The 26,554-nt window shown below is 39.2% G+C and overlaps 1 protein-coding gene across 4 annotated transcripts in view; it reads right to left on the minus strand.

The window, feature by feature from the left end:
* MED13L (mediator complex subunit 13L) overlaps window positions 1-26,225 on the minus strand; it is a 344,978-nt gene extending 318,753 nt beyond the window's left edge. For all 4 annotated transcript variants that reach the window (XM_074205885.1, XM_074205884.1, XM_074205883.1 and 1 more), the window contains exon 1: window positions 26,068-26,225. In XM_074205885.1, the coding sequence (XP_074061986.1) occupies window positions 26,068-26,139 (72 nt within the window). In that variant the 5' untranslated portion in view covers window positions 26,140-26,225. The remainder of the gene's footprint in view (window positions 1-26,067) is intronic.
* Window positions 26,226-26,554: the final 329 nt, after the last annotated feature.

A 26,554-nucleotide genomic window follows, 5' to 3' on the forward strand; every position in this document is an offset into this window, starting at 1 on the left:
AGTAACTGGATCTACAATGATGGTAAACAACAACAGAGGGAGAAGATCCTAAACTATTTTTTGAGTGATTCCAACTCAAAATCTTCATTTCCTATTGTCTTTAGGATAAAATAAAAACTCCTACCATATCTGGCTCATATTACTCATCTTCCAGGACTGAACCTTGGGGGATACCCAGAGTTTCCACAAAAGAATATTGAAAAGAGCAGTCAAAAGGACCACAGTAGGCATTAGCTATTAAGGGAAGGAAGAGAATTGTTCTATACTTTAATGCTAGTTCCCTATAAGTGCTAGTCACAGGTAGAAAGAAATATCAGCATTTCTAAGCTTCTATGTTATTCCTTATGCTAGTCACAATGATGAGGTCTGGGAACAAAAGTCATGGCCTAAAGAGTTTTATCACCTAATAGTCAAGTTAGGTGATGCAGAGCCTTCTCATAGTTAAGTAGATTGAACCCAGATTTAGTGTGAACCATATTCAAAGATTTTTCTAGCTTGGGAGAATGTACTAGAGCTTGCCTATTAATGACATAGCTTTCAAAAGCAATTTCAAAAGCTTTCTCTTCCATACCACAATGAGATATCAAAATAGATCCTTGTAGAATCCTTGTTAAATCGGAAAATCATATTAGTCTTAATTCATTAAGGCACAATGGATAACATTCCCAGGGGGGTAAAAATATATATATAATAAATATAAGGACTACCCATCAGTTGGGAGCTGATGTAATTCCCAAGAGCTGGAGAAGAACCCTAAATCTGACCCCCAAAAAATTGCTGAGAATATTGGAAGGTAACTGACAGAAATTATATTTAGTCAGCTGAAACCATATAGCATTCAAAATTGAAAACAAAAAACACTCTGAATATGAAAGGTAACATCACTTTCAAAAACTAAAGAAAAAAATTTTACTACTCTAGCTAGGGGGAAGGATTCTTAACCAAATACACAATAAAAGATTATCACCCAAGGAAAAAAAATTTTAATTATATAAATTTGAAAAACTTTGTGGAAACAAAATCAATACAACTTCCACCAGAAGGAAAAACAATGACTGAGGACAAAAATATTTGCATCAAATGCTAGTACAAAAGTACTAAGATATAAAGGATATTAATATAATATTAAGGAACCATTCCTAATCGATAAAATATATGAGTAATTCATAAAAACTTATAAAGAACCATCCAGAAATGATAAGTAATGAAAGGATATAAATACTTCTCATATGAAGAATTGTCAATGAATGACTATCATGTGAAAGAGGTCCAAATCACAAATAAGAAGGGAAAAAGAAAATCAACACAAGTCTTGAGTCATCTTAGCAAATGGGAAAAAACTAAATACAAAAGAGAAATATATCTGCTCATGAAATTAACTAAGTAATGTGTGAATTGGTCTGGCCATTCAAGAAAGCAAAAAAAGTGATGAAAATATCCATGATTCAACTCAAAGATTCCACCACTAGAGATCAAAGTCAGAAAGAATCGTTCTATAATACACCATCACAGTCACAGTCACACTTTTTGTGGTAGTAAAGTACTAGAAGTAAAAGACATCCATTGATTGGAGAATGGCTCAACAATTTAATGGTAGCTCAATGTACGAACCTTGCCTCCCTTCACTGCATAAGTATGAACAAAAGTATAGAATACTGCTTAAACTATAGACATCATTGATGTGTTTATTCATTTTATTGAATTGCTTTTTTTCTCTTTCTCCTTTCATTTTTATTTGAAGAGATTACTCCCTGAATGTTTGTTTTAAAGGGGCAGGGGTGGGGGAAGGATACATTTGAAAATTAAAATATTTTTAAAATACTAAAAAATATTTTAAGTAAAATTGTCTTCAAAATATAGAAAATTATCAAGTGAAAGGGAAAAAATGATTCTGAGGAATTCAGAAAATTAAAAGCCAAATTTAAAATAAATTTTATAGGTAAAATTGCTATATCTATTATGCTTTGACTATAAACACAATAAGGAATTAAGGTAGCACAGTAGATAAGAGTGTTGGGTATAGAGACAGAAAATCACATCTTTATGAATTCAAATCTGGCCTCAGACACATCCTTAGACCCTGGGCAAATTATTCAACCCTGTGTACCTCAGCTGGATAAGGAAATTGCAAACAGTTCTAGTATCTCTGCCAAGAAAATCCCAAATGGGGTCAAACATGATTGAAAAACGACTTAACAACAAGGGAATTATAGTTTGGCTTTTTATTCTCCAAGTAAAACCTAGCTTAAGAAATCATTAAAAAAAAAGAGTCATCTAATTAGGTAGTTGACACCAGACAAGGAAAAAGGAGAGTGAAATAGAAATAAGTGCCCATTCCTTAGAAGCCTCTGATAAACACCATGATTCCTTGAAGAGAGATCTAAATGCCAGCTATGGCCCCAGAGTAAGACTTGGAGGAGGATGAGTTTCTCTTCCTCACCAATTGTAGCTGAGAGACAGATTTAACTAAAGAAAGGTAAGAGCTGGGAAAAATGTTCTCCTACTTCCCTGGGTCTGATCTCACTGACATGGACATTCCTTCACACTACTAAGACCAGAGCCCATCCCTGGCTGCCAGTCTCTACAATGCTTGGCAGGAATCAACCAGCATTTATTTAGGATTGACTATGGGTCAGGTACTGGTCTTATATATGTCTTGTAGGTTCATCACAAAAGTCTCTGACAGTAAGAATACCCATGGGACCCACAGTCTAATTTGTAAGTCGTTTTCTATCCCTTTTATCACTCCATCTTCTTTTCTGTTACACATCTCCTTGATGAGACACCTTCCTGCAGTTCTTCAAAGATGACCATTTTTGTGTTGCCTAGCTGACCCACTCTCCCTTTCCCTCTGAGGAACTTGGCAGCATTTGCAGCACACCAGGACCTGCAGCCTTACAAACCATTTACAGAATGTGGGTATTAAAAGATGAATATCTGATTCTAAAAGAAGTCTGAAGCCATTAAAAGAGCTGTTACAGCTGATTCTGATAGGCTGCCCAGTCAACTGCATAATGTGATCGAAACAAGAGGTATTTTTCATCTATGTAGTTTACTCTGCAGAGGAGGTTAAGTCCAACTGTTCTGAGGGATTAAAGAGTTTATCCAACAGGCTCTTCAAAGTTAAACTGCAGGGGCGGGGAACCTCTTGCCCATGGAGGTTATTGTCTGCCGCTGCCAAGGCAACTGCTGGCAAGGGACTAGAAATTCAATAAATCTAGGTGCTTTTTTAGGGGTGAATTAATTAAATTTTTGACTAAATTTAGCCCTCAAATGATGTTATAAATATCTGAATGGCCCTTGGCAGAAAAAAGGTTCCCTACCCCTGGTTTAAAGGTTTGAGGCAACTAGCACAACAAATCAAAGGCTTTTTGTTTCAGTAATCACAAATAAGCTATAGATAAACATATACTTTTTCAAACTCTCAGTCAATTGTGTGATGACAAAGATATATATATTCTACTGATGAACATCATTTGTAAAAGCCATTGTTCATTACCAAGTACCCTCACTGGAGTTGCCCTTAGTGCATCTATACATTATCCTCATATTTTTAATATAGATGGGAAAGGAGACATACCAATTCAGTAGTTGTGACATCCTCTAATTTACTTTGTTTTCATTATCAATTATATCTAAAATGCTTTTCATAACTTTAGTATTTACCCCTCTTTCAGACAAAGATCTTGTCACTTAATCCCTAAATGTCCTCAAGGTGGGACCATCTTGAATCAGAATCCTTTGCGACTATATTTGACCCTAAAGTAGCCTGTGATTTTTATCACCCCGGTTCAGACCATTCTCCCCATCTTAACAGGAACTGGTATGTGCAGTTCATGGAACCAGTCTCATTGAGAGTAAGGGATATAAAGGAAGGACTCTGAAGGCCTAGAGTTCAAGACTGGCTGGCTCTGCTATTTCCTAGTTTTATGGCCATGTATCAATTCTCAGGGTCTTGGTTTCCTCATTTTAAAAAGTAACAATATTTGTACTATTTCACAATGTGATGTTGAGGAAAGCTTTACAAACCGCCCTACACTTCTTTCAATCCACTAACTAGCAGGTTTTATCTAAATACTGAATTTACCCAGAAAAGTTGAGCAATGCAATGTTTTGATTTACTGAAAACTCTACAAATAAAAGAGATTCCATGCACACCTGGTTAAAAAAGGATCTGTTTTTCTTAAAGACTATCACAGTTTTATTAAAATGTAAACTTTCTAGGGTAGACAGGTGGCAAAGTGGATAGAGCACTGACCCTGGAGTCAGGAGGACCCTGAGTTCAACCAAAAAGAAAAAACAACTTTCTTTTACTGACTCAGCAGGCAGTTGTACAGTTGGCAGGGTTTATCATTTGTGATTGTCATAGGATATAATGGAAAGAACCTTACAGATCACTGAACCAAGTTCCCTCATTTGCAAATAAGGACACTGTGGCCAGGACTGTAGTGAGGTATCAACTTTATCTAGGTAATACAAGAGTTGACTTAACATCATAGTTAATACACAAAGCTAAAACTGGAGGTGATGGCTGATGTACAGATGTTACTCCTCAGCACATCCATAGTTTTGTTCAGGGCACCAAACCCCATCTATAAAGCACCAGTTTTGAGCTTCTTAAGCAAACAGAAGCAATTGAACTTAGCAATTAGTCAACAAAAATAACTGGCACAATAAGAAAGTACCAGCTATTGGAGACAAAGAGAGCTCCTTTCTTGCCCTACCCCTTAAAACCCAAAGTGAGCATACCTTGACCCTGGGGCTCTTCCTCTTCAGTTTGAACCTGACTTGTTCTCCCTAAACAATCTCTCCTCCTCTCAGTCTTGAGCTACCTGAAGACCACAGGCCCAACAAGGTATGCTGCCCAGAGTTGAAATTTTCCTCTCTGGCTGGCTCAGATGCAAATGCATTTATATTTAAAGGCTTATTTAAGGATTGCACTGTCACTTGATGTGCCACTTGGCCCAGGTTACAGAACTACCAAGTCACAGCACTGTGCAAGACATCAAAACATTGTTTTTGAAGTAAACTTTGGATTACAGCTTTACATCTTACTTTTTTCCCTCTGCTCTAAGTATAGTACAGAGCAGAAAACAATCCAGATGTTTGAGATTTCTGGTTGATTGGAATTTAGGCAGAGTTTTACAAATATTTTCCAAAGAATTGATTTAAAACATCCTCTATCCCTCTCTCCATGGAGACAGAATGTGTGGTGAATCATGTTTGTGATACAAGCTCCAATAGAACTCACTTATTGTTGAGTTCTAATTTAAAAATTAATGCTCCAAAGATCCTTTGATATCTTCATGTGAATGTCACTCCTGGTACAAAAGCATGAGCAGTGAAATTTGAGATGGGGGATTCAGTTCAAATTCCAGCTAGGTCATATGGGCAAAGCAATTCCCTGGGCCTCAGTTTCCACCTATGGGAACTGGACTCAATGGCCTCCAAGGTCCCCTTCTAGCACTAAATTTATGATCCTACAAACATGCTCATTGTGCTTACGGATCAAAAGAAACAGAATTTTAAAATGCTTCATATAGAAAATGTAACAATCTAGGAATCAGGTGAAGGGGATACTAAACATTAAGAATGACTGATGAGTTGAGAAGAATAAGCATAAAACCAAGTTCTCCACAGAATATATTTCAATTTAGTATTGCTTAAGTATTTATTTTGAAATCGTATTCAAACAGCAAAAAGCCCTGTTGGGTCCTCTATTCATAATAAAAATCTGAGCCCCATCTTCCTAGAAAAATAAATTTTCTTGAATACTCTAGGAAATATAACTATGTAAATGTCCCTACAGTTATTTCAGCTGCTGATGTAGAGAAATGTATTGGGGTGCAACAATGGTCCAAGATTTCAAAAGCCTAACAGTGGGAATTTCCCTATCTTCTAGTTATGATTTATTTAGAAAAAATTTTAAAACATTACATCAAAGCATAAGTTTCTAATTTGAAGCATGTCCAAGTTGATATTATGATATTTTTATGTCATGGAATGGTTCATAAAATAAATGTGCTGTGACAATATCATTAATAGTTCTTTGATTTTGTCAGAACTCATTCCTAAAAAAAATCTTACTCAAGAGAAATAAATCAGTCATTTAAATGTCCAACAAGATATTGTTACTAAAATTCCAATACAAGGAAAAGCACTTGGATAACAAACACACACACACACACACACACACACACACACACACCCCTAAGAACCTAGCCCCAATAGACAAATGGTCAATGAATATAAACAGTTTAAACAGTTTTCAAAAGAACTGACAAGTATCCAGAGGAGAGAAATGCTCCAAATTAATAAGAAAAATTATTGACTGTCTGGCCTAACTCTAGCTGTTGGCAGCCGCTCACATTTTAGCATTCTGTTAATTCAGGGTCAATGTTGGCCTGAAACAAGTCACTCAAAAATCATTGATCATGTAACAAGAGGTTTATTCTGCCCAACACAGCAGTATGTGACAAGGAACCAGTGACTCTTAGTGTCTCTGGCCTCCACTCCCTTTATCAACCAGATGAAGCACATAATGGGCTCAAGAATCCATCAGATCAGATAAGTTTAGGCTGTCCTTGGCTGGGTCCTTTTATGCTCTTATGCTCTAAGGTGACCAGGAAGTTGTGTCAAGGAAACCAGAGCTGATCAGTTCCCTGGGACAGTTTTGCATCCTTTTAAGGAAAGTTAATCCCTGGCAATGGGGGGGGGGGGGGGGGGGAGAGAAACTGGGCCTACTCCATGTTGTGATTGGGAGGAAAAAAGCTGTGTCAGAAAAATGCTGGTAAATAATAGTCCTACCATACCACAGTTACAGAAAAACCCAAGTGGATGAAGGATAATACATATGAAGTTAGATGACCAATCAATAGAGATTAGGTATCGGTGTGAGTTGGATACTGCAAATGTAAAGTAAGTTGGACCATGAATTGACTAAGAGGAAGAAAGTAGGCTAGATTGCTTTGGCAAATTGCCCAGGTCCTTTTAATGACCCCAAAGTCTTTCTGAAACAAAGACCCATCTTTTTTAATACTAATATTCTACTAATGGTGTTGTATAGCTGGTCTAAGTGGTCTTCAGTATGGCTGAGAATCTCTGTTCAATCTTCAAAAAATTGAAAATGAGTGCTACAGAGAAGACAACATAGTAGAACAAAGTGAACACGAACATGCTCTTAACACATTACATGCAAGGAAATAAAGGAATGCCACAGTAAAGGATGCTAACAAAATGTATGAAGCAAAAAGACAAAAGTAGTCACGTGGCAAAAGCAAAAATTGATCAAGTTAGGGCCTCTGTGTCCCACTGAAAGTTCCTGTGATGTCACAGGATGGTGACCTCCCTAGCAACAAATCAAGGGAGGACATGAAAGACTAATCACCCAGGACAGACTAGTGGCACTATTTACTATGATCTGCATCCTAGAAGAAATAATATCAAAGGGCCCTAATGGAATATGTTTGGACCATAAGGAACAACAAAATGAGGAAACTAGAGAGCCATGGGGAAGCCTTTAGAAAGAGAAAACCAGGATGATGTAGTTCAAAACAACACAAAAAGGCAAATGAACATTCATTAAAAACAATGATCCAGGGGCGGCTAGGTGGCACTGTGGATAGAGCACCGGGCCTTGGAGTCAGGGGGAACTGAGTTCAATTCCAACCTCAGACACTTAATAATTACCTAGCTGTGTGGCCTTGGGCAAGCCACTTAACCTTGCAAAAAAAAAGCCTAAGGAAAAAAAAACAAACAATGATCCATACTGAGCAAATGAAAGGCATCTCCTTCCAGATAAAGAAGGAACTATAGGTGTGAAATATTGCAAATGTGGTTCAACACTGGCACTGTGTAGTAACTGTTTTTCTTTGCAATAAGAAAGGGTTCTATTGAGGGAGAAAAGATAGCAAAAGAAATCAGGAAATGTCTGTTTATTTTTAAATGAATAAGCTTTCAAAAAACTTCAGGCTTAAGGATATTATTAGGAAGAAATTAGTTTAATATTGGAGGAAATTGTTGTTCATATTGATATAATTTTAAATTCTCATAACAAAATAGTAACATCTGTCTGAACTGCTTACTGGGAGAACAGTTATACATACATACATACATACATACATACATGTGTCTACACACACACACACACACACACCCCTGAAATAGAAAAATCATTAACAATGACTTTGCAAAGCTTTTGGACTCAACCATTCGTTTTTAATAGGAAAATACAAATTTTTCTCCTCTGCTTAAAAAAGTACATTCAAATCTCCATACATTAGAAATTTATGTGTATATGATCTTTATTTGCATGAAAAATTTGTATTTGTATGAAAAAAATAAAAATCTGATATTCTAGACTATAAATCTCACTTATATTCATTTAAAGAATTTAAAAAATGTGAAATCAACAATCTTAAATTTCTATGTAGAATAATCTGGGTGGGCAACTATAGGTGGTGCAATGAATACAGCACCAGCCCTGGAGTCAGGAGGACCTGAGCTCAAATCTAACCTCAGACATTTAATACTTACCTAGCTGCGTGACTTTGGGCAAGTCACTTAACCCCATTGCCTTGAAAAAAAGATAAATCTATTAATAGACTATTAAATTTAGAGCTGGAAGTGGCCTTAGAGGCTATGGAGTCAACACCCTTATTTTACTAATGAAGAAACTGAGGCCCAAGGAAGTTAAATGACTTGCCCAAGGTCAAACAAGTAATAGCCATTTAATATTCTTGATTTTTTTCATTCAACTGATTCTCCAAAAATCCTGTGTTAGATTGTCTCCTGATTTTATTTCCTATTTTCTATATTCTCAATTAAGATTCATATTCTGTCAATTTCTGAAATATTTCTTATTTATATCATATTAGCATTTGGGATCATATTGCATTATTTTCAAAAAGTTTTCTATCAGCATCATTTCACAATTCTGTACTAGCTCACTAAACCTGTGCATTCTCCATTTTTATAAATATTATTGGACAATGCAATAAATTTAGAAAATGAATGACAAAAAAAAACACGAAACAACTGATATTGGAAGTGATAAGCCCTGTCACCTGATAGAACCACAATTCCCTCTTCAGCTCCCATAGAAAATATCTTTTTTCCTTAAAATATAAATTTTATTAATGAAAATAACCCAACTGTTGGAAGGAATAATTGCTTAATAACAGATAATGTGGCATAAAAAGGTAGGCTTTGGATCAAAAAATCTTGGTCTCAAGTTCTGCCTTTAATACATATTGTCTCCATGGCTTTGGCCAAGTCTTTTAACTTATCCACAATGCTTTTTTTTTTAATTTGTTACCATATTTTCTCATGTATAAGACATATCTTAATTTTGGGTCCCAGAATTTGAAAAAAAAGTATTAAAGTTATTGAACTCATCATAAAATACATACAACTCCTTATCACTGTCAAAATTCCCACTTGGGCTCTGGCTGCTCTCCTGGCTGTGGTTGACCACAAGCACTCTCCCTGGGCAAGTCTAGTGCATGGATGCTTGCTTAGTCCATTCTGTTTCATGAACCTGAACCACTTCTTGTGTCCTTCTTTGACATCAGTCACATCTTTTACATCAGGAATTCATCTGACCACCTGCTGAACTACCTTTGTGGACACAGGAATTCCAGTGGCTCTTGGCTCTTCAATCCATCTCTTCAATTCCCTCTCTAACTCAGGCCATTTGGCTGACTCGCTTCTCATGGTCTTCTTCTGCCCTGAGATTTTCAGTTGGATGGTTTTCTCAGTTGGAGGAAGACCAAATTGATGTTCAACAGAACGATTTCCATTCCATTTTTTTAGGCTTTTTTTTTGCAAGGCAATGGGGTTAAGTGGCTTGCCCAAGCCCATACAGCTAGGTCATTATTAAGTGTCTGAGACCAGATTTGAACTCAGGTACTCCTGACTCCAAGGTCGGCATTCTATCTACTGAGCCACCTAGCCACCCCTCCAATCACTTTTGCAAACTGGATCACATTGAACTTGAATTCAGCACTAAACAACAATCTTCTCTGCGCCATTTTTGGACAAAGTGGAAAAACATAACCTAATATATGAGTAAACAAATGAGTGCAAAGACAAACAAGCACAAAAAAGTGGAAAATGCAAGTAAAACTATCTACAACCACCGCATAAGATGCTCCCAGTTTTTAGACTCCAAATTTTTCAGAAAAGATTACATCTTATACGTAGGGAAATTTGGTAACATTCAATTCATTTAACAACATTCTGCAAAAGGATCCACAGGTTTATCTAAGCTGACAAAGGGATCCATGATACAAAAATGGTTAAGAACCCCTACTATAAGACAATCAGTTACAAAATAGCCTGAGATACCCACAGCAGTGAAATTACAGATTGGGACTTAAAAAAACAATTTAATCATGGTTGAGTCAGACCAGTATGATGAAAATAACCACAATGTATAATTCGATTTACAGATTTAATTCTATGCTAAACTACAAAGGACTTACTTCATCATAAAGACAAAATAATAAAATTTCTTTGGATAACAAAAGTATAAAAGTCTCAAGGAAAATAAAATTTTAAGGTAATAAAAGAGGCATAGTACATTCCTATCACAAACTGTAATGCAGTAATTGTCAAAATTACTTGGTACTTATTAAGAAGTAGAAAAACATATCCATGGAATAGATTAGATAAGCAAGAATCAAAAACATTCAAAATCCTTGGGATGGTGTTTCTTATTCCCACAGGTTGAAGGAGTTGCAGGCCATTTTGTAACAGACTGTCTCACAGGAGGGGTTCTTAACCATTTTTGTATCATGGGACCCCTTTTTAACAGCCCAGCTAAACCTATGAATACCTTTGAAAAATGTTTTTAAATGAATAAAATACACAGGATTACAAAGGAAACCAAGTATATTGAAAAAAGTGAACAAGAACTACTACAGCAGCAGGTTAAAATAAAATGAGTTTAGAACTTGCACAATATGCTGTGTAACATCAAGTACTAGACGAATTCATAATCTAGAGCCTTTAAAAAAAGTGAATTGGAAGATTTTGACCTCTATGACCAGAGGAAAGACTGTTAGGAAAACAGGATAGAAGGCATTATAAGAGACAACATAAGCAATATTGACACTGGCATGGGGGAAAGGGGGTGGAGACAGAAGCTTAATACCAAATACTGAGAAAAGTCATATATCCAAGATATACAACAAATTTTAAAATATAGAAGACCGAAGAACCACTCCCTAATCAGTCAGAAGACATATTTTGGAAAACAAAGGTTAAAAATTATAAGTGGGCAGCTAGGTGGCACAGTGGATAAAGCACTGGCCTTGGAGTCAGGAGGACCTGAGTTCAAATCCGACCTCAGACACTTAATAATTACATAGCCGTGTGGCCTTGGGCAAGCCACTTAACCCCACTGCCTTGCAAAAAAAAAAAAAAAAGAAGAAATTATAAGTGCAAATTCAAACTCTGAGATTTCACCTTAGATCTAGAAAACTGTCAAAAATGTCAAAAGATAAAATACTGTTGGTGGAACTGTGAACTGGTTCAACCATTTTGTAATTATGAATGAAAAGACTTTTCATGCACTTTGGCTAAGAAATCCCATCATTGGACATATACTCCCAAGGAGTTTAATGAAAAAGAAAAGGTTCCAAATATACGAACAGTTATAGCAACACTTTGAAACTGGAAATAAAGTGAAAATCCATCAAACAGCAAATAGTTGAATAAATTGTCCTATAGAAATTTCACAGAATAATACTGTGCTATGAGAAACAAGAAATAATGGGAAATTCAGAGAAATACTATCCAAGAAGCAAAGTAAGCAAGACCAAGAGAACAATGTATTCAATTCTACATTAATGTAGATAAAAAGAAAACTAAAACAAAGCATAAATAATTAGAATGACCAATCTTTGACCTCAGAGTATTTCTTTCAGTAAAGGGAAATGGAACTTCAGGTGTCAAATGTTACAGTCACTTCATCTCAAGGGTTTTTTTTTTTAATTACAAAGGAAGTCTGGGCTCATTGAGTGGTGAGGAGTCATCAATAAATTTGGGAATCATGATATAAAAGCAAAGGCATCAATAAAATTTATTAAGATAAAATAAATCATTTCATTATGCCACTGGGGGGGCTGGGGGAGGAAGAGGAGCCTTTCCCCTTCCTCATTAAAAATCTATTGGCTGCCCATTTCCACTAAAGAGAAGAAACCTCTCCATGAAGAATCCTTGCCTGAATACACACCACTCCACACAGACCGCTACTTAAAATATCTCAAAGGGTTGATTTTAAGATTTGTCTATTGAGAAAAGAGAATGGTTTCCCTTGCCACATATTTTTAGAAGCTGGCATACTAAATGGTATAAGAACATCAAAACAGAATAACAAAATATAGTTCACAGTCCCACACTCAATTTAGAAGACAGAAAGAATTATAAAATATGCAAGACCAAAATTTGATTTTATCTAAAGTTAGATATCTTCATCTAATATCTTGGGTGATTCTAAAACTCCTTTACGGCAAATCTCTATCAATTCAGTAGCACTTAAAATTCAAAGAACACTCCATGAACTGCCAAGGGATCAATAATTTAAATTGTCAAATATTAGCCACAGCTTGAGTTTCCAATCACTGTGCCAAACACTGTCCAGGGTGGTAAGATTATAGACTTCAATAAAATCACTAGGGCTATTGAAGGAGTCAATCAACAGTGAAGCAACCCTAAAGAACACTGGAATGTCATAAACTCATAGGATCACAAAATTAAAGCCAGAGATGCCAAGTGTAACCCTCTTACTTTACAGGTGAGGAAACTGAGGCTCAAAGAGGTTAAGGTGCTTGGGGGGGGGGGGGACACAGGTAGCATTCAAAATCAAGTCTTCTTGACTAAGTCCAGGGCTTCATTTGATGAATGTGTTTTGTTTCTGTTTTTTTTTAACCAGTTCCTTTTCTTAATGCTGGCTTTTTTCATAGGGCTGCTAGGTGGCGCAGTGAATAGAGCACCAGCCCTAGAGTCAGGAGTACCTGAATTCAAATCCTGCCTCAGACACATTACCTAGCTGTGTGGCCTTGGGCAAGCCACTTAACCCCATTGCCTTGCAAAAAAAAAAAATTTTTTAAAAGTACTGGCTTTTTCCCTCCTTGGACAAAATAACATAAGAATTAAATTATTTGCCCTTTCCAACTTCCTTCACAAAAGAAAAGAAGTAGCATATCACAACTTCTTGATCAAAGCTGCCACCAAGATATAAAGTTTAAAGGTTGGTCTTTTAAAAAAAAATCTGTAGGACGTTTTAGATACTGATAGAAAATTCAAGAGAAAAATATTTAGCTGGACCTATGAGACTGCACTAATATGAGCTTTCCAATTATGTAGAATTGCTGCCCACCTAGCTTCTCATTCTGTGGCAATCTCTTCTATATCTTTCTGTATAGAGGGATACATCCACCTAACATCTTGCTCTATGTCATTTGATATTCTCTGGGGATCACTGAAGCACACAAGCCATTCATTTGTTCTTCAATCTCATTACATGACATATCTACCACATTTTCTATTCATAATTTCTGATGGCATGCTTTATATGCCAAGTCTTCCTACTGAATTCTGGGCCCAGTTCACTGTTTTCCATATGTATTATCTGTCCAAGACAAAGGTATGAAAAGGTCAATTCAATAGCCATCATCCACTTATCATTTCTATATGGATATTTAAGTCAAACTGTTTTGAGTAAAAACAAATGTTCCAAAGGTTCACCCAGGTTAAATATCTTGATACAACCCAAAATCATCCACAACAACATTTATAATTCTTCATCTATAAGAAAATCTACTTTCAGTTGTACTCTCTACTGAATAACAGTAGCTACCATTTTATGCTTTATTTGATTTAATAATCAGAGAGTTGAACAAAGCTCTTTCTTTAACTGCATCTTTCAATGAATCTTGCTCAATTAACACAAGGTTAAGAAATAACTTGTTGCCTCTAAAAGTACATGAAATTTTCTCTACCCAATCAATTCCCCTTTTATAGTCAGCACAGGAGGATCTTATATTCTCTTTCTCTTTCAGTCAATTGTATGTGGACTGCTGAGGAATATAGTTCCTAAGAGCCTGTGTATTATTTCTAAGACCTTTATCAAGGGTTCCCTCAAAAGATGTATAGACTTTTCTTCAAGTTGTTTTGATATAGGTGAGAATAGAGGCATATGGCTCAATTAAAAAAAAAACTTCTATTTTATCAATCACCTTTTTCTCAGATTGCTTTTTTTAACCCCTAAGCATCTGGCATTTTTTCCAGTTATTTTGAGAATCAGTTCCTCACAGGCTCACTCAAATACCTGGAGAACAAATCCCTCCCTCTCCCCCCCAAACTGGGTCATCTTTCTATGTCTATTTGGGTCACTATTTTTCCTGTGTTCTTTACTGCCCTGACAATTTCCTCTTACCAAAAACCCACCCTTGTTTAGTAACCACTTTCTAAGTTCCAGACACTATGCCTGGAATGTGGCTGTGACAGCAATATTAGAACACCAAAGAAGAAAGCAGGAGAGCATTTTAGACTGGTAGACAGGCATGCAGAGACCTGGAGAGGGAGATGTGAGGAACATGAGGATGGCACTGGAAAGCCCAGAAAGGAATGAATTCAGAGCATATATATGTATATATACGCATACACACACACAATCTAAGAACCACTGGAGCTTAGAACAGAGCACACAGTATATGGACAACCCAAGCCAGGCTTTAGGAAAACCACATGCAGCACATCTGGTGATGCTATTGCTCCTGATAGAGAAAAAAAATGTTATAAAAGCTTTTACAGATCTTTTTCATTTTTGTGCTTTTGTAGTTCCAATTTCATCCTTAAATACTCTGGAAATTATCAGTCAACAAGTTTTTCTTGAGTGCTAAACCCTAGAGATAGAAAGAAAAGCAAAAACAGTCCCTGCCCTCAAGGAGCTCCCATTCTAATGGGGGGAAACAATATTTAAATCACTAGATACAAACAAAACACATACAGGGCAAAAAGAAGACAATCTCTGAAAGGAAGGAACAGCAGCTGGAAAAAGCAGGAATACTTCCTCAAAGGTGAAGATTCAAGCTGTGTCTTGAAGAAAGTCACAGAAACCCACCCAGGGCCCAGTATTCCTGGCATGGTGACAGCCTGTGCAAAAGACATGTAGAGTTGAGAGGGAGTTGTCAAAGTGACTGGTTTATAAAAATAACCAATATTATTATGGGGCAGGCACTCTGCTAAGCACTCATTTGGTCATCTCAGCAGACCTGGGAGGGAGGCTGTCATATATCTGTAAATATTCCCTATTTACAGAGAGGCAAACTGAGGCAAATAAGGGTTAAGTAACTTGCCCGGGATCACAAAAGTCTTCTTGACTCCAGGCCAGGTGCTCCATCTACTTTCAACAACTTATAAATCGTGTAGAGGGGAGTAAAATGGAAGAATGGAAGGTAAAATTCTTATACCATATCAGTTAATAAACAATTAAGCCCCTACTATGAGCTAGGCAGCTTACAAAATGCAGGGGTACAAATAAGAAAGAATATGCCCCTGGCCCCAAGAAGTATATCAAATGGGGGAAGGCAGAACACAAAAGAAAAAAGAAGAGGGTAGGGAAAGAAGGGAGAATCCAACAATGGGAAATGAAGAAGGGAGTCCTTTGCTCAGTCCTCCAAATCTGAAGGGGTCAGAGGGTTCTGATGAGGTGTGATGAGTTTCCTGGAGACATGATCTCAGTGGAGTCAAGGAGTGAAGTTCAGTCCCAGTCAAATCCTATTCTTCATGACTCCATTGGAGGTTTTCTTGGCAAAAATCCTGGAATGGTTTGTCACTTCTTTCTCTAGCCCACTTTACATATGAGGAAATTGAGGCAAATATAGTTAAGTGACTTGCACAGAGTCACACAGCTAGTAGGTATCTGAGGCCAGATTTGAACTCAGGAAGATGAGCCTTCCAGATTCCAGGCCCAGCACTCAAGCCACTATGCCACTTAGGTACAAGGAGTACTGTTAGGAGCTGGCTGACCTGGAAGCCCTGTTTAAATAGAGGCTTTAGAAGGAGTTTACTTGATCCTGCAACTACTAGAATTCATTAAAAAAGGAGGGAGTGAGGGGTGAAAAGATCAGGTCTCCATTTTTGAAAAATCACATTGGTAGCTGAATCAAAGTTGAATTGCAGTAGGGAAAAGCATAAGACAAATTTAGAGGGCTAATGCAATGGCGCAGGTGTGAATAATACCTGAACCAGGATTTGTAGCTATGCTAATAGGAAGAGAGGGATGTACAGACAAGAGATGTGGTGATGGTAGAAATGGCATAGATGTGGCCAGGTAAAACCAAAGTTGGAAGCCTGGGGGTCTGGAAGGATGGTAGAATCCTCAAAAATAACAGGAAGGTTTAAAGGAGGGAGAGCTTTGGTGGGGAAGAGATGAATTCCTCCACTTCTACTCAACAGCAAATGAAAAGAGGAAGCAGATGGTAGCCATAGTCCAAGAATGTCTGGCAAGATGAAATCAGTGATAAGAAAAGGGATTTATGAATACAGGACAACAGTGTAGAATAGAATTGATTCACCTATGATTCCAGAGAAAATGAAAGGGCAACTAGGACAGGGAAGATGCTCTAGGAAAGAATATATAGGGGATGGAAATCATAGTGAGGATGAAGGACAGAGCTAGGTTATAAGGCATAAGCAAAGATGAAATAATAAGCTTTTGACCAAATAAAGGAATTTCAGAGTCAGTTCAGATTTCCTGCCAAGTTTTCAATTAATTTGTTTTTCCCTCTGTTTTTTCTTGCAGCTTTATGTAATATTGTTCATAATCTTCCACTATCCTTCTCCATAAGATTTTACAAATGAGTTCATATCCTAAGCCAGTGTTACAATTGGCTTCTATCTCTTCTCTTGGAAAGGAAATCAAGTGTTTTTACTGCTGAGGTCGTTTCTAGATTCTCACTGTAGTATGTGATTTATATCAGTTAAACTCCCTTAGGAGATAGTGTTAGTTATGTCAGTATCTATTCCTTTATCCAGTTCCTAATTTGGGGAATCATTTCCTTAAAATAGGTCAAGTTGGACTGTTGATTCTATATTATATCTTCTCATTTTATTCTTTCTTCTAAAGCATCATTGATTTTTCTTTGCTCTAACAAGTAAATGATCTAACTGCAAAGACATGTGCAGCCATTTCCAACAAGATATGATTTTATTTTTTTGTGATGCTAATTGGAGCTCACTAAATTTTCTAACATAGAGTAGCCCTCTTCTATCTTCCTAGTCACCCGGGTTCATATCTAGGATTCCTCAATCTCACTCACACCACCCAATCGGTTGCCAAATCATGTTTTTCTATTTCATAATTTATATGTCTCCTTTGTTCACATATCCACCACCCAAATCAGGCCTTCATCCTCAATCACATATCCACCACCCTAATCAGGCCTTCATCCTCACTTATTAATCACATATCCACCATCCTAATCAGGCCTTCATCCTCACATATTATTATAAACCTTCTAATTGTCATCCTTGCCTCAAGTCTCTTATCACTTCAATTCATCCTCCACAGAGCTGCCAAAGTGATTTCCCTAAATTATAATGACTCCATTGGCTCTCTGTCATCTCTAAGATTAAATACAAGCTCATCTTTTTTCACCACCTGGCCCCTCACTATTTTTCCAGTCGTCCTATACTTTATGACATGATACACCAACTCCCTGAATCTGCCCCAACTGGGATGTTCTCTTTCCTTACTTCCACCTCTAGGTTGCCTTGACTTCTTTCAAGACTCAGCTCATGTGATAAAATGTGCAGAGTTGGTTTTGACTTCTGAGAATCAAGAGCATAGAACTCCTATGGATACAGAGAAATAATATAGTAATATGTTCTTGTGTAGGAAGGAAGGAAGGAAGGAAGGAAGGAAGGAAGGAAGGAAGGAAGGCTGAATCCCAGGGAAGGTTGATGGATATTACATTCTTGCAAAGGCATAGTTAACAGGAGGCCTCAGCTAAAGTGGAGGATAAAGGGGAGGAATGGGTTCAATCTTGAGTGGCTGGGATATCATTAACAGACATGACCATGTGAGGATGAGGGCTAAGGATGAACTCAGTTTGAGTTGGAACTGTTCAGTCCAAGATGCTGATCAAATGTCTGAGTAATGATGTCTGGTAGACTAGCTCCGGTTCAGGAGGGAGTTGCTACAGAGCCCAAGGGCAAGATAATAGAGCAGAAGAATCTAGAGATGGGAGAGGACAGTTTCAGTGTTAGTACTCAAACCTGAGGAGCAGGGAGGAAGTCAGTAGACAAGTGAAGGAACCAGGTCAGTCAACAGGGCAGGCTAAGTCATAAAAGCCACAGGAAGAGAGGACATCCAGTAACACATGTCTTATGCAGTCAATGCTTAACTTTGTTAGAAATAAAGGAAAGTTCATTGGCTAGGGAAGTGGAGGCATCTATTCAGAAATGACTGGTATGAAAACAAAAAGCCTCAATGAACCTTTTTTTTTTTAAAGAGCAATCATGGGACATTTGAGCTTGTGTGGAGGTACTAAAAAAAAGAACTAACAAAGGTTAAAAACAAGACAAAAAAAAAAGAAGAGCATCCATCAACAGGACAAACTCTTAAAAGACAGGAGAGAATTGATGAAGGGGCACAAAACCCCAGATAAACAGTCAATAATCTTCTTAAACTCTTGAATAGTGACAGAAGGCAACCACACATTTCTATCACACCTTCAGACTTACAAAGCTCTTTAATATCAGAGAGCTCACTGCCACTGAGACTCTGTTACACTGAAAAGAAACATTAATTCATAGGAAATGCCTTCTTATGTTAAACTAAAAACTACCTCTCATAACAACTTGCAACCTCTCACCTCCAAAAATTCAAGTTAGTCTCTATAGGGCTAAGAAGGGTAAGTCTGAGAATTCCTAATGAGAGATTAGTTATTGTTGGTGAATGTAAAGTGTCAAAAATAAATACATCAATAATTTTGTTAAAAGCTTAAAAATAAAACTTATAAAGTGATGTATTAGTTCAGAAGTCAATTTAAAAAAACCCTTACTCCTCTTTTGTTGTCATCTTTGTGGTTCAATCATTTCAATCATGCCCAACTCTTCATAACCCCATTTGGCATTTTCTTAGCAAAGATACTGGAACTTCTCCAGCTCATTTTACAGATGAAGGAAACTGAGGTACACAGGGTTCAATGACTTGCCCAGGGTCTCACACCTAGGCTCTGAGGCCTGACTCTACCCAGTTGCCCCTACCCCTCTTGTAGGAATGTATATGTCCAATAGATTCAAAATAGCCAAAAATTTCACCCACTTCTGATTTATTCAACAACTACTACGTGGAAGGCACAAGATGATGAACAGAATGCTGACTTACTGAGAGACCTTGGCATAAATTCTGCCTCAGTTGTTTCTGAGCCATGTGATCTTATACAAGTCACTTGACTCATCCATAAAATAAAGGAAATGGAATTCAAATGATCCTTCCAGCTCTAACATCCTGTAATTCTTTTTCTGTGTCTTCTTCCTTCATCCCTTCCTCCTTTGACCTCTGCCAGTAGTACTTTTACTATTTCCTATATTCTACATATAGTAGTGTGTGAATGAGTAAGTGCCTGTGCAGACCCCACCAGGTAAAAATAGTCAAGGACTTGGGAGAAGGGAACCTAATGTGAGAGCTTAACATAGCACCTTTTACAGAATCATTCAGTAAATGTTTTCTGAATTAAATGTCTACTGAATTTGAACACTGGAGAAGTTTTAATTTATGGTCAGTATACCTATGGAATTGAGAGGGCTCTCCCATTTATATAATTTGCTGAAAGAACATATATAGTTATGTATATTTATCACATTATAGTATTGCACAGTATATTTATCTAAAAGTCATACCAAGTATCAGGAAAATGATACTTATGAGCCTAGGATTTAAACAAAATCATTTAAATTTATATAAAATCATTTAGGTTCTAACATAGACCTGTGATATAGGAATGGAACTTATCTGCAAGTAAACATAAGATCATAGAACTTTGAGCAAAAAGGGAGTCAAGATTTCATCTAGTCTAATGCTTTCATTTAAGAGATAAATGGATTGAAACCCAGAAGTAACTTATGAGGAGCATCAAAGGGAAATATTTTTGCACAAAATTTAGAAGGTAAAAAGCTAGTGTATCTAAATCTTACACATCTTAATTACTAGCTCCCAAATGAAGCTCTAATAAACCTAATAACCTCTTTCTATATCTAAAACCCATAGAACATTCCCATTTTTTAAAAAAAAATAAAGTTTTTGTGTAGTAACAAGAGATTACAATAAATTAAAACTGTTGAGTGTGCTCTTATAAATAACTTCCTGTGTCAGTAGTCATTTTAATTGCTCTCTAAATAGTTTTGTCAGAGTTCAGTGCTACTAAAAATTTTTTAAATGCAATGAAAAGGTCTTCAAGTTTTGCTGTGAACACTAAGAATTTTCTATGTTGGGCATTGTCTTCCGAGACAATAATCTATAACACACAAAATTAGCCTAATTGTTATAATAAAAAAAAGACGAAAAAGCTGTCAGATAAAGAACAAATGACTAAATGTTTATCTAAAATCTTCAGTTGTTAATAAAGACTCATAGCCTGCCTTTATTGACAATAAAAGCCAAAATATTAGGATAAAGAAAAGGCAAATATATATGAAAGAAAATGTTAATACATTCATCTTAGAAGATGCCACTTTTATTTAACAGTAATAGACTTTCACTGTGTGTGTGAAATAAGTCCAAAATGCAGGCAGCTGTCAGCCAGAGCCCTGTCAAGGCTTCATAGCACTATAAAGATAGTTTTAACTAGAGTCCTCCTACAATTCCCTTAAAATGAGAAAGCAATTACTCAAAAAGGAAACTAAATTGTGGAAACACAAACAATACTTTGTTTTCCTGAATACATTCCTGTAATCTTCCCCCGAAATTAAGTAAATTCTTCAGAAAACAATAAATAGAACAAATACATTTCCAAAAATGTTCTTCTCAACAAATATTCTGTTCTATCCATTGAAAATAGAAATAGCTTGGTATTTAAAAAAAAACAAACCTTGAATAAGAGTCAAGATACCTGATTTCTAGCAGTCCTACTATAGTCACTATGTAACCATGTAACACTGGGAGAGATCACATGACCCTCCCCCACCTCAATTTCCCAGCCCCTTTTAAATGAGAAATGAAGCTTTTGGATTAGATAGAGCTCTTCTTGTTTTAACATTTTTAGGTATACTGAACAATCTATCTTTTAAGTGAATTATTTTACCTAACTTCCATATTATTACTTAATGAAACAATCACTAAATTACTAAACGTTAAGCAGTTACTTTGAAATCTTTTCAAAGTAAAAAGACTTATAAGTATGCTATATTTGTATAAAAACCTATAAGCAATTATGTAGTGTAGTTCAAACTAAATTGTACCATCCAAAGTATGATAGCTAACTAAGCTGACATATCCAAGTGCTCTCATATAAAACAAAATAAAGGGACTCATTTAACTGTCCCGTTTAACCTTTATTTTATGCTGATATTAGCAAAAGGATCTCCCCTCCATAAATAAGCTTCCCCCCTATCAATATAAAGGGAGCAGTCTAAGTAACAGAGGGGAAAAAAATGGACTATCATTCAGAACATCATCTAAATGTCATTATGAAGTCAAACAATTTTTTTAGACTTTAGAAAAAAATGTTCTTGGGGTTTTAAAGTTTTTAGATTCATTAAATCTCTAGCAACTCTTAGGCAACAAATGTATCCACTTAACAATATCCCAGAGGCATATTTTTAAGGCTACATGATTACCTCACTATAGCACAGTAAATGTAATTTCTGAAAATAGGAATGTTTATGCAATGGTCAAATAGAAATGCTGCTGAAGAAACCCCACACGGGGCAAACAGTTGATAAAACAGCTTTGCATCTATGCCACATTTTAAACAAATGATCAGCACTAAGTGAGCAATGTGCCAGAGATCCTTTTGAAGCATTACTAAGAAATAGATGCAATGAAGGTTTCAACCTTGACAGAAATGCACAAGCTTCACTTGATCTTCTTTCTTATTGGTTGCCTTTTGTGAGATAAGTAGGCCACCCACCTCCAGAAAAAGAAATCCATACCACAAATAGCTTAAAGGTAAGGAATGTTAAGTAATATTTTCCACTATCTCAGCCCCACCCCCTAAAAAACATTTTAGAAACTATTTAATCTTGGAATCTTTAAACTTTTAGAGATAAGATGACAATAATTTTTTTAAATTAACTGTAATGATAAATATAAAGAATACACAGTACAAAACTGAGCTTTTAATCCCAATTTAAAAACTTGAGAAAGAAAGGTCCTTGTTATATAGACATGACACTTTAAATACATGTCTTAATTGATAATAATCTAGCAGCTAAAACTAGAGGAGAGATGATATTCTTTCAGGTATACTGGTAAAAAAGCTTTTAATTTACATTATTTTAAACTGCAATTAGTAAATAAGTGAACAAAAAATGAGTGTTTTCTGTATTAAGAAAAATGCAATCTATTATAATTTACTGTAATATATTTATATAACTTTGAAATACCAAAAGATTTTCTAAACTAGTCAAGTAGGTGTTCATGAAATCCATCTAAAGATAAACAAATAAAAACATAAGACAGCAATAGCTCCTTTCCACCAGATCTCGATCTCTCTCTCTCTCTCTCTCTCTCTCTCTCTCTCTCCTCTCTCTCTCTCTCTCTCTCACACACACACACACACACATACACACACACACACACACACACACGGACACACACACACGGACACACACACACGGACACACACACACGGACACACACACACGGACACACACACACGGACACAGACTTACACAATTCTCTCCCAATGAGTATTTCCAAATAACAATACAGTTTGAAAAGTCCATAGTTACCAACATATGGATCTCTGGATATAGTATATTCTCTTTAAATTATGAACTCGTCACACGTACAAATGGCTCTTTAAAATGGTCCAGTAAACTGCTACACCATGCCTGTTAAATTGCTGTCTATTATGTACTTAAAAAATATTTACTAGCAATTGGAGGTTAATATAGTACTCTTATTGAGTGGCAATTATTGCTATTAAACATATACAAATACCATAACACCCTGAACTAGCACAAGAAGTTGCTAAATAGAAAACATGCATTAGCAAATTAGGAATGTTGGCATGAAGGAGAATGAACTAGTATGGAAGACATATGAAATAAATACCAAAAATAAAAATCATAACAAATGTGCACCTGAATATGAAAAAAATATGCCAACCAATATAAGATCACTGAAAACATTCCCTTCCCCCCAAATTCATTTGAGATAACTTATATTTGGTTTGAAGCAATGTTTCAAAATTTCAAAAGCTGTAGAATAAGACAGATATAAACTACCATTTTGAAAAAATTAAAAAGAGGCATGGGGTCAACAGATTGTTTTAAAAGCTTCATTAATGAACCTTGATAAGAAATTGTCTTCTATTCGCTATGGAAAGGACCTAAGGCAATTATATGTTCATATTTGGAAAGAGAATTTTCTAAGCAAATAATCTGATGTGTAGTGCAGTACCTGCCTAAGAATTACATCACTCTGAACATCTCAAAAGAGCATACAATTGAACTAAAGATACAATCACTAGTCTCCATAATGGTTCAATATAAAACAATACTCAAAATGCACTTCAGCTCTGAGGTCTGGAAATTCTAAATTGAGTCTGTCCAAGGATACACATTCATACAACCTAAGCATCAATCGTTACACTTGCCAAAGGGGGCAGCTTTCACACAGATAAGTGAGTTATCATCCTCACCCAGAAATGTGATGGACCACATGAGAACACTATTTGGGTCACAAAGGCACAGTCAAGCATGAACTGCATGCAGTAGCTACAACTCTCACAGCAGGGTCTATAAGAAACATACAGGGCTACAACCCTGATCAAATAGACAATCATGTTTTTAATACAGAAAATAATACCAAGGAAGGAGAGATGGGAACCTAAGCAATAGGATGCACTACAACATGTTGAAACATGACAAGCAGAGAATAAAATCCTTAAAGTGCTAGTAGAAACCTTAATCCACCCACATTGCATAATAAACTTTTGCTAAGACATAATGAACACCTATAGTTAATGCAGAGTGGGCGGGTTGATACTACAATGCAGAATCTTAACTCTCTAATCTCTGGTTTGTGTTTCAGTATAAACTGCAGTCACTTGATGACAAGCCCAGATCTTACATCCAGAACACTATTCAGAAATCACACTGCCCCAAAGGGTAACAGAGAAAGCACGCTTTGTCTGTTTTGTAGTCAATAAGAGAAGTTTTAGTCGAGGCACGTGAAAATTCAAAGTTCGGTCCAGCGAGTGTGTGATGTGTCAGCAATCTTCAGAAGCATTCTGTGGGGGCAATGTTTAACCACTGCAAACCTAATAATGTGTCAAGGATTCCATTAGAAATTCTACTTTTAGAATCCAAAAAACTTGACCACAGGAACCGACAGTACAAGTCAACTGATTTTGCAAGAGCTGTGACACTTGTTCCAATCACTCTCTACCCAAAGAAATCCGGCCATAGACCTCATCAATTTAGCGTATTTGCCTATTTCCGTGGTTCAGCTGGGATATTTTGTTTAAAGAACTCTTAAAAACCTGATAAATGTAGAAGCACAGCACATACGGGGGTAAAAGTCTGCAAAACTGTAGTTTTCTATAAAGCCTCTCTCCAGGGCTTGAATGCCTTGGCTCTGAGCATTCATCCGTCAGGCTTTTGCGAAGACTAAATGGGGCTGCAGAGGAGAGGGGCTGGCTACATCCTGGCGGCCGCGCCACCCTGGAGGTCGGCCGGCATCAGCGTGGTGCCGGGTAGGGAAGCGGTGTCACACAGTCATCCGGCACAGACAAAAGCCGAGAGCCGTGCCACGGGGCAGTTTGTGGGCTCGCTCTCCGCCGGCAGCCGGCTGCGGGGGGGCTCGTGTCCGAGCGCCCCCGGGGAACTCAGGCAGAGCCGCGATCGACTTGCCAGTCTCGGGAGGTCCGTCCCCGGCCGGGGGCCGGCCGGCGTGCCCGGGAGGAAAGGGGCCGCACGCGCCGGCCGACCGAGGCTCCCGCATGCCCAGGGAGCCGTCAGTGAACCGGCCCGGGCGCTGCGCCGCGGGGGTCCAGGAGCCGGGCCGGCGCTGCCCGGAAAAGACCTCCCGCACAACCCGGGGTCTGGACTCTGGGCTCAGCCGAGGGCGGGACGTGGGGATCAGCTGAGCCCGGCGGGGAGGCTTCCTCCCGGGGAGACCCTGGGCCAGCTGTCACCGGGCCGGCGCTCGGCCGCGCGCGGCTGCTCCCGGGGTCTGGCTGGGCTCGGGGCGCAGAGGCGCGAGCCCGGGGGGGCGCAGAGGCGCGAGCCCGGGGGGCCGCGGCGCTCAGCACTCAGAGCCGGCTCCCAGCCGCGGCGGCCGCGTTCCCCGCCCGGCTGCCCGCAGCCTTCTCCCGGGCGCCGGAGCCCCGAAGCGCCGCTCGCCGGGCTCCCCTCGGGACTTGACCCGGCCCCCCCCGCCCCCCGCATAGCTCCACAGCCCGAGTCCGCGCACAAAGCCCGCGCCGAGCCCCGCGCCCCGCAATCATTAGCATACGCGCAGCCCCGTCCGGGGGAGCCGGCCCAGGCCCGGGGGCCCGGCGCGGTGCCCGCGAAAAGTTGTGGGCCCGGGGAGGGGGCCCCGAGGCCGAGCCCCCCGGGCGCCGGCCCAGGACGCCGGGCTGAGGCTCCCTCGGGCTCCCAAGGAAGCGGACAAGAGGCGCCGGCTCAGCCCCGAGCGGCGGCATGAAAGGGCAGGAGCGGCCCGGCCCGGCCCGGCCCCGCTCCCAGGCTCCCCGTGCGGAGCCCCGGGCCGCCGCCGCCGCCGCCGATCTCAAAGAGCAAAACAAACACTGGCCGCGCTCCAGCCCGAGGGGAGGGGCGGCCGCGGCACCCCCCGCCGGCCCGGCCCGGGGCCCGACTCACCAGCGAGAAGAGGTTGGAGTGGCAGTCCTCCAGGCTGGCCCCGTTCGCCACCCAGTTCGCTGCCGCAGTCATGATCCTCCGCGAGCCCGGCTGCCAGAGCGGGGCATGTCTGACCGAGTCCGAAGCGAGCCGGGCGGGGAGAGCGGCGGCGGCGGCGAGCGCCGGGCCGAGGGCGAGGCGGCGGCGGCGGCGGGGGGCGCCCGTCTCGGTCCCGCTGCGCTCGGCCTGGGTCCCGGCGGCGCCCGGGGCGGGGCGGCTCCGGGCCCCCGGGCGGGAGGCCCGGGCGAGGGCGATCCGACGGCCCGCGGGGCTCCTCCGGGGCCGGGCCGCCCCCCGCGCTGGCTGCCCGCGGGGACGCGGGCGCGCGGGCCGAGGCTCGTGCGCGGGCCGCCCGGGGCCTCGGCGGCCGTCCCGGGGCCGGAGGGGCCGGATGGGCCGGAGCGGCCGGAGCGGCCGGAGCGGCCGGAGCCGCCGGAGCCGCCGGAGC

Source organism: Macrotis lagotis, chromosome X (assembly GCF_037893015.1).
Source record: "Macrotis lagotis isolate mMagLag1 chromosome X, bilby.v1.9.chrom.fasta, whole genome shotgun sequence".
Taxonomy (NCBI): Eukaryota; Metazoa; Chordata; class Mammalia; order Peramelemorphia; family Peramelidae; genus Macrotis; species Macrotis lagotis.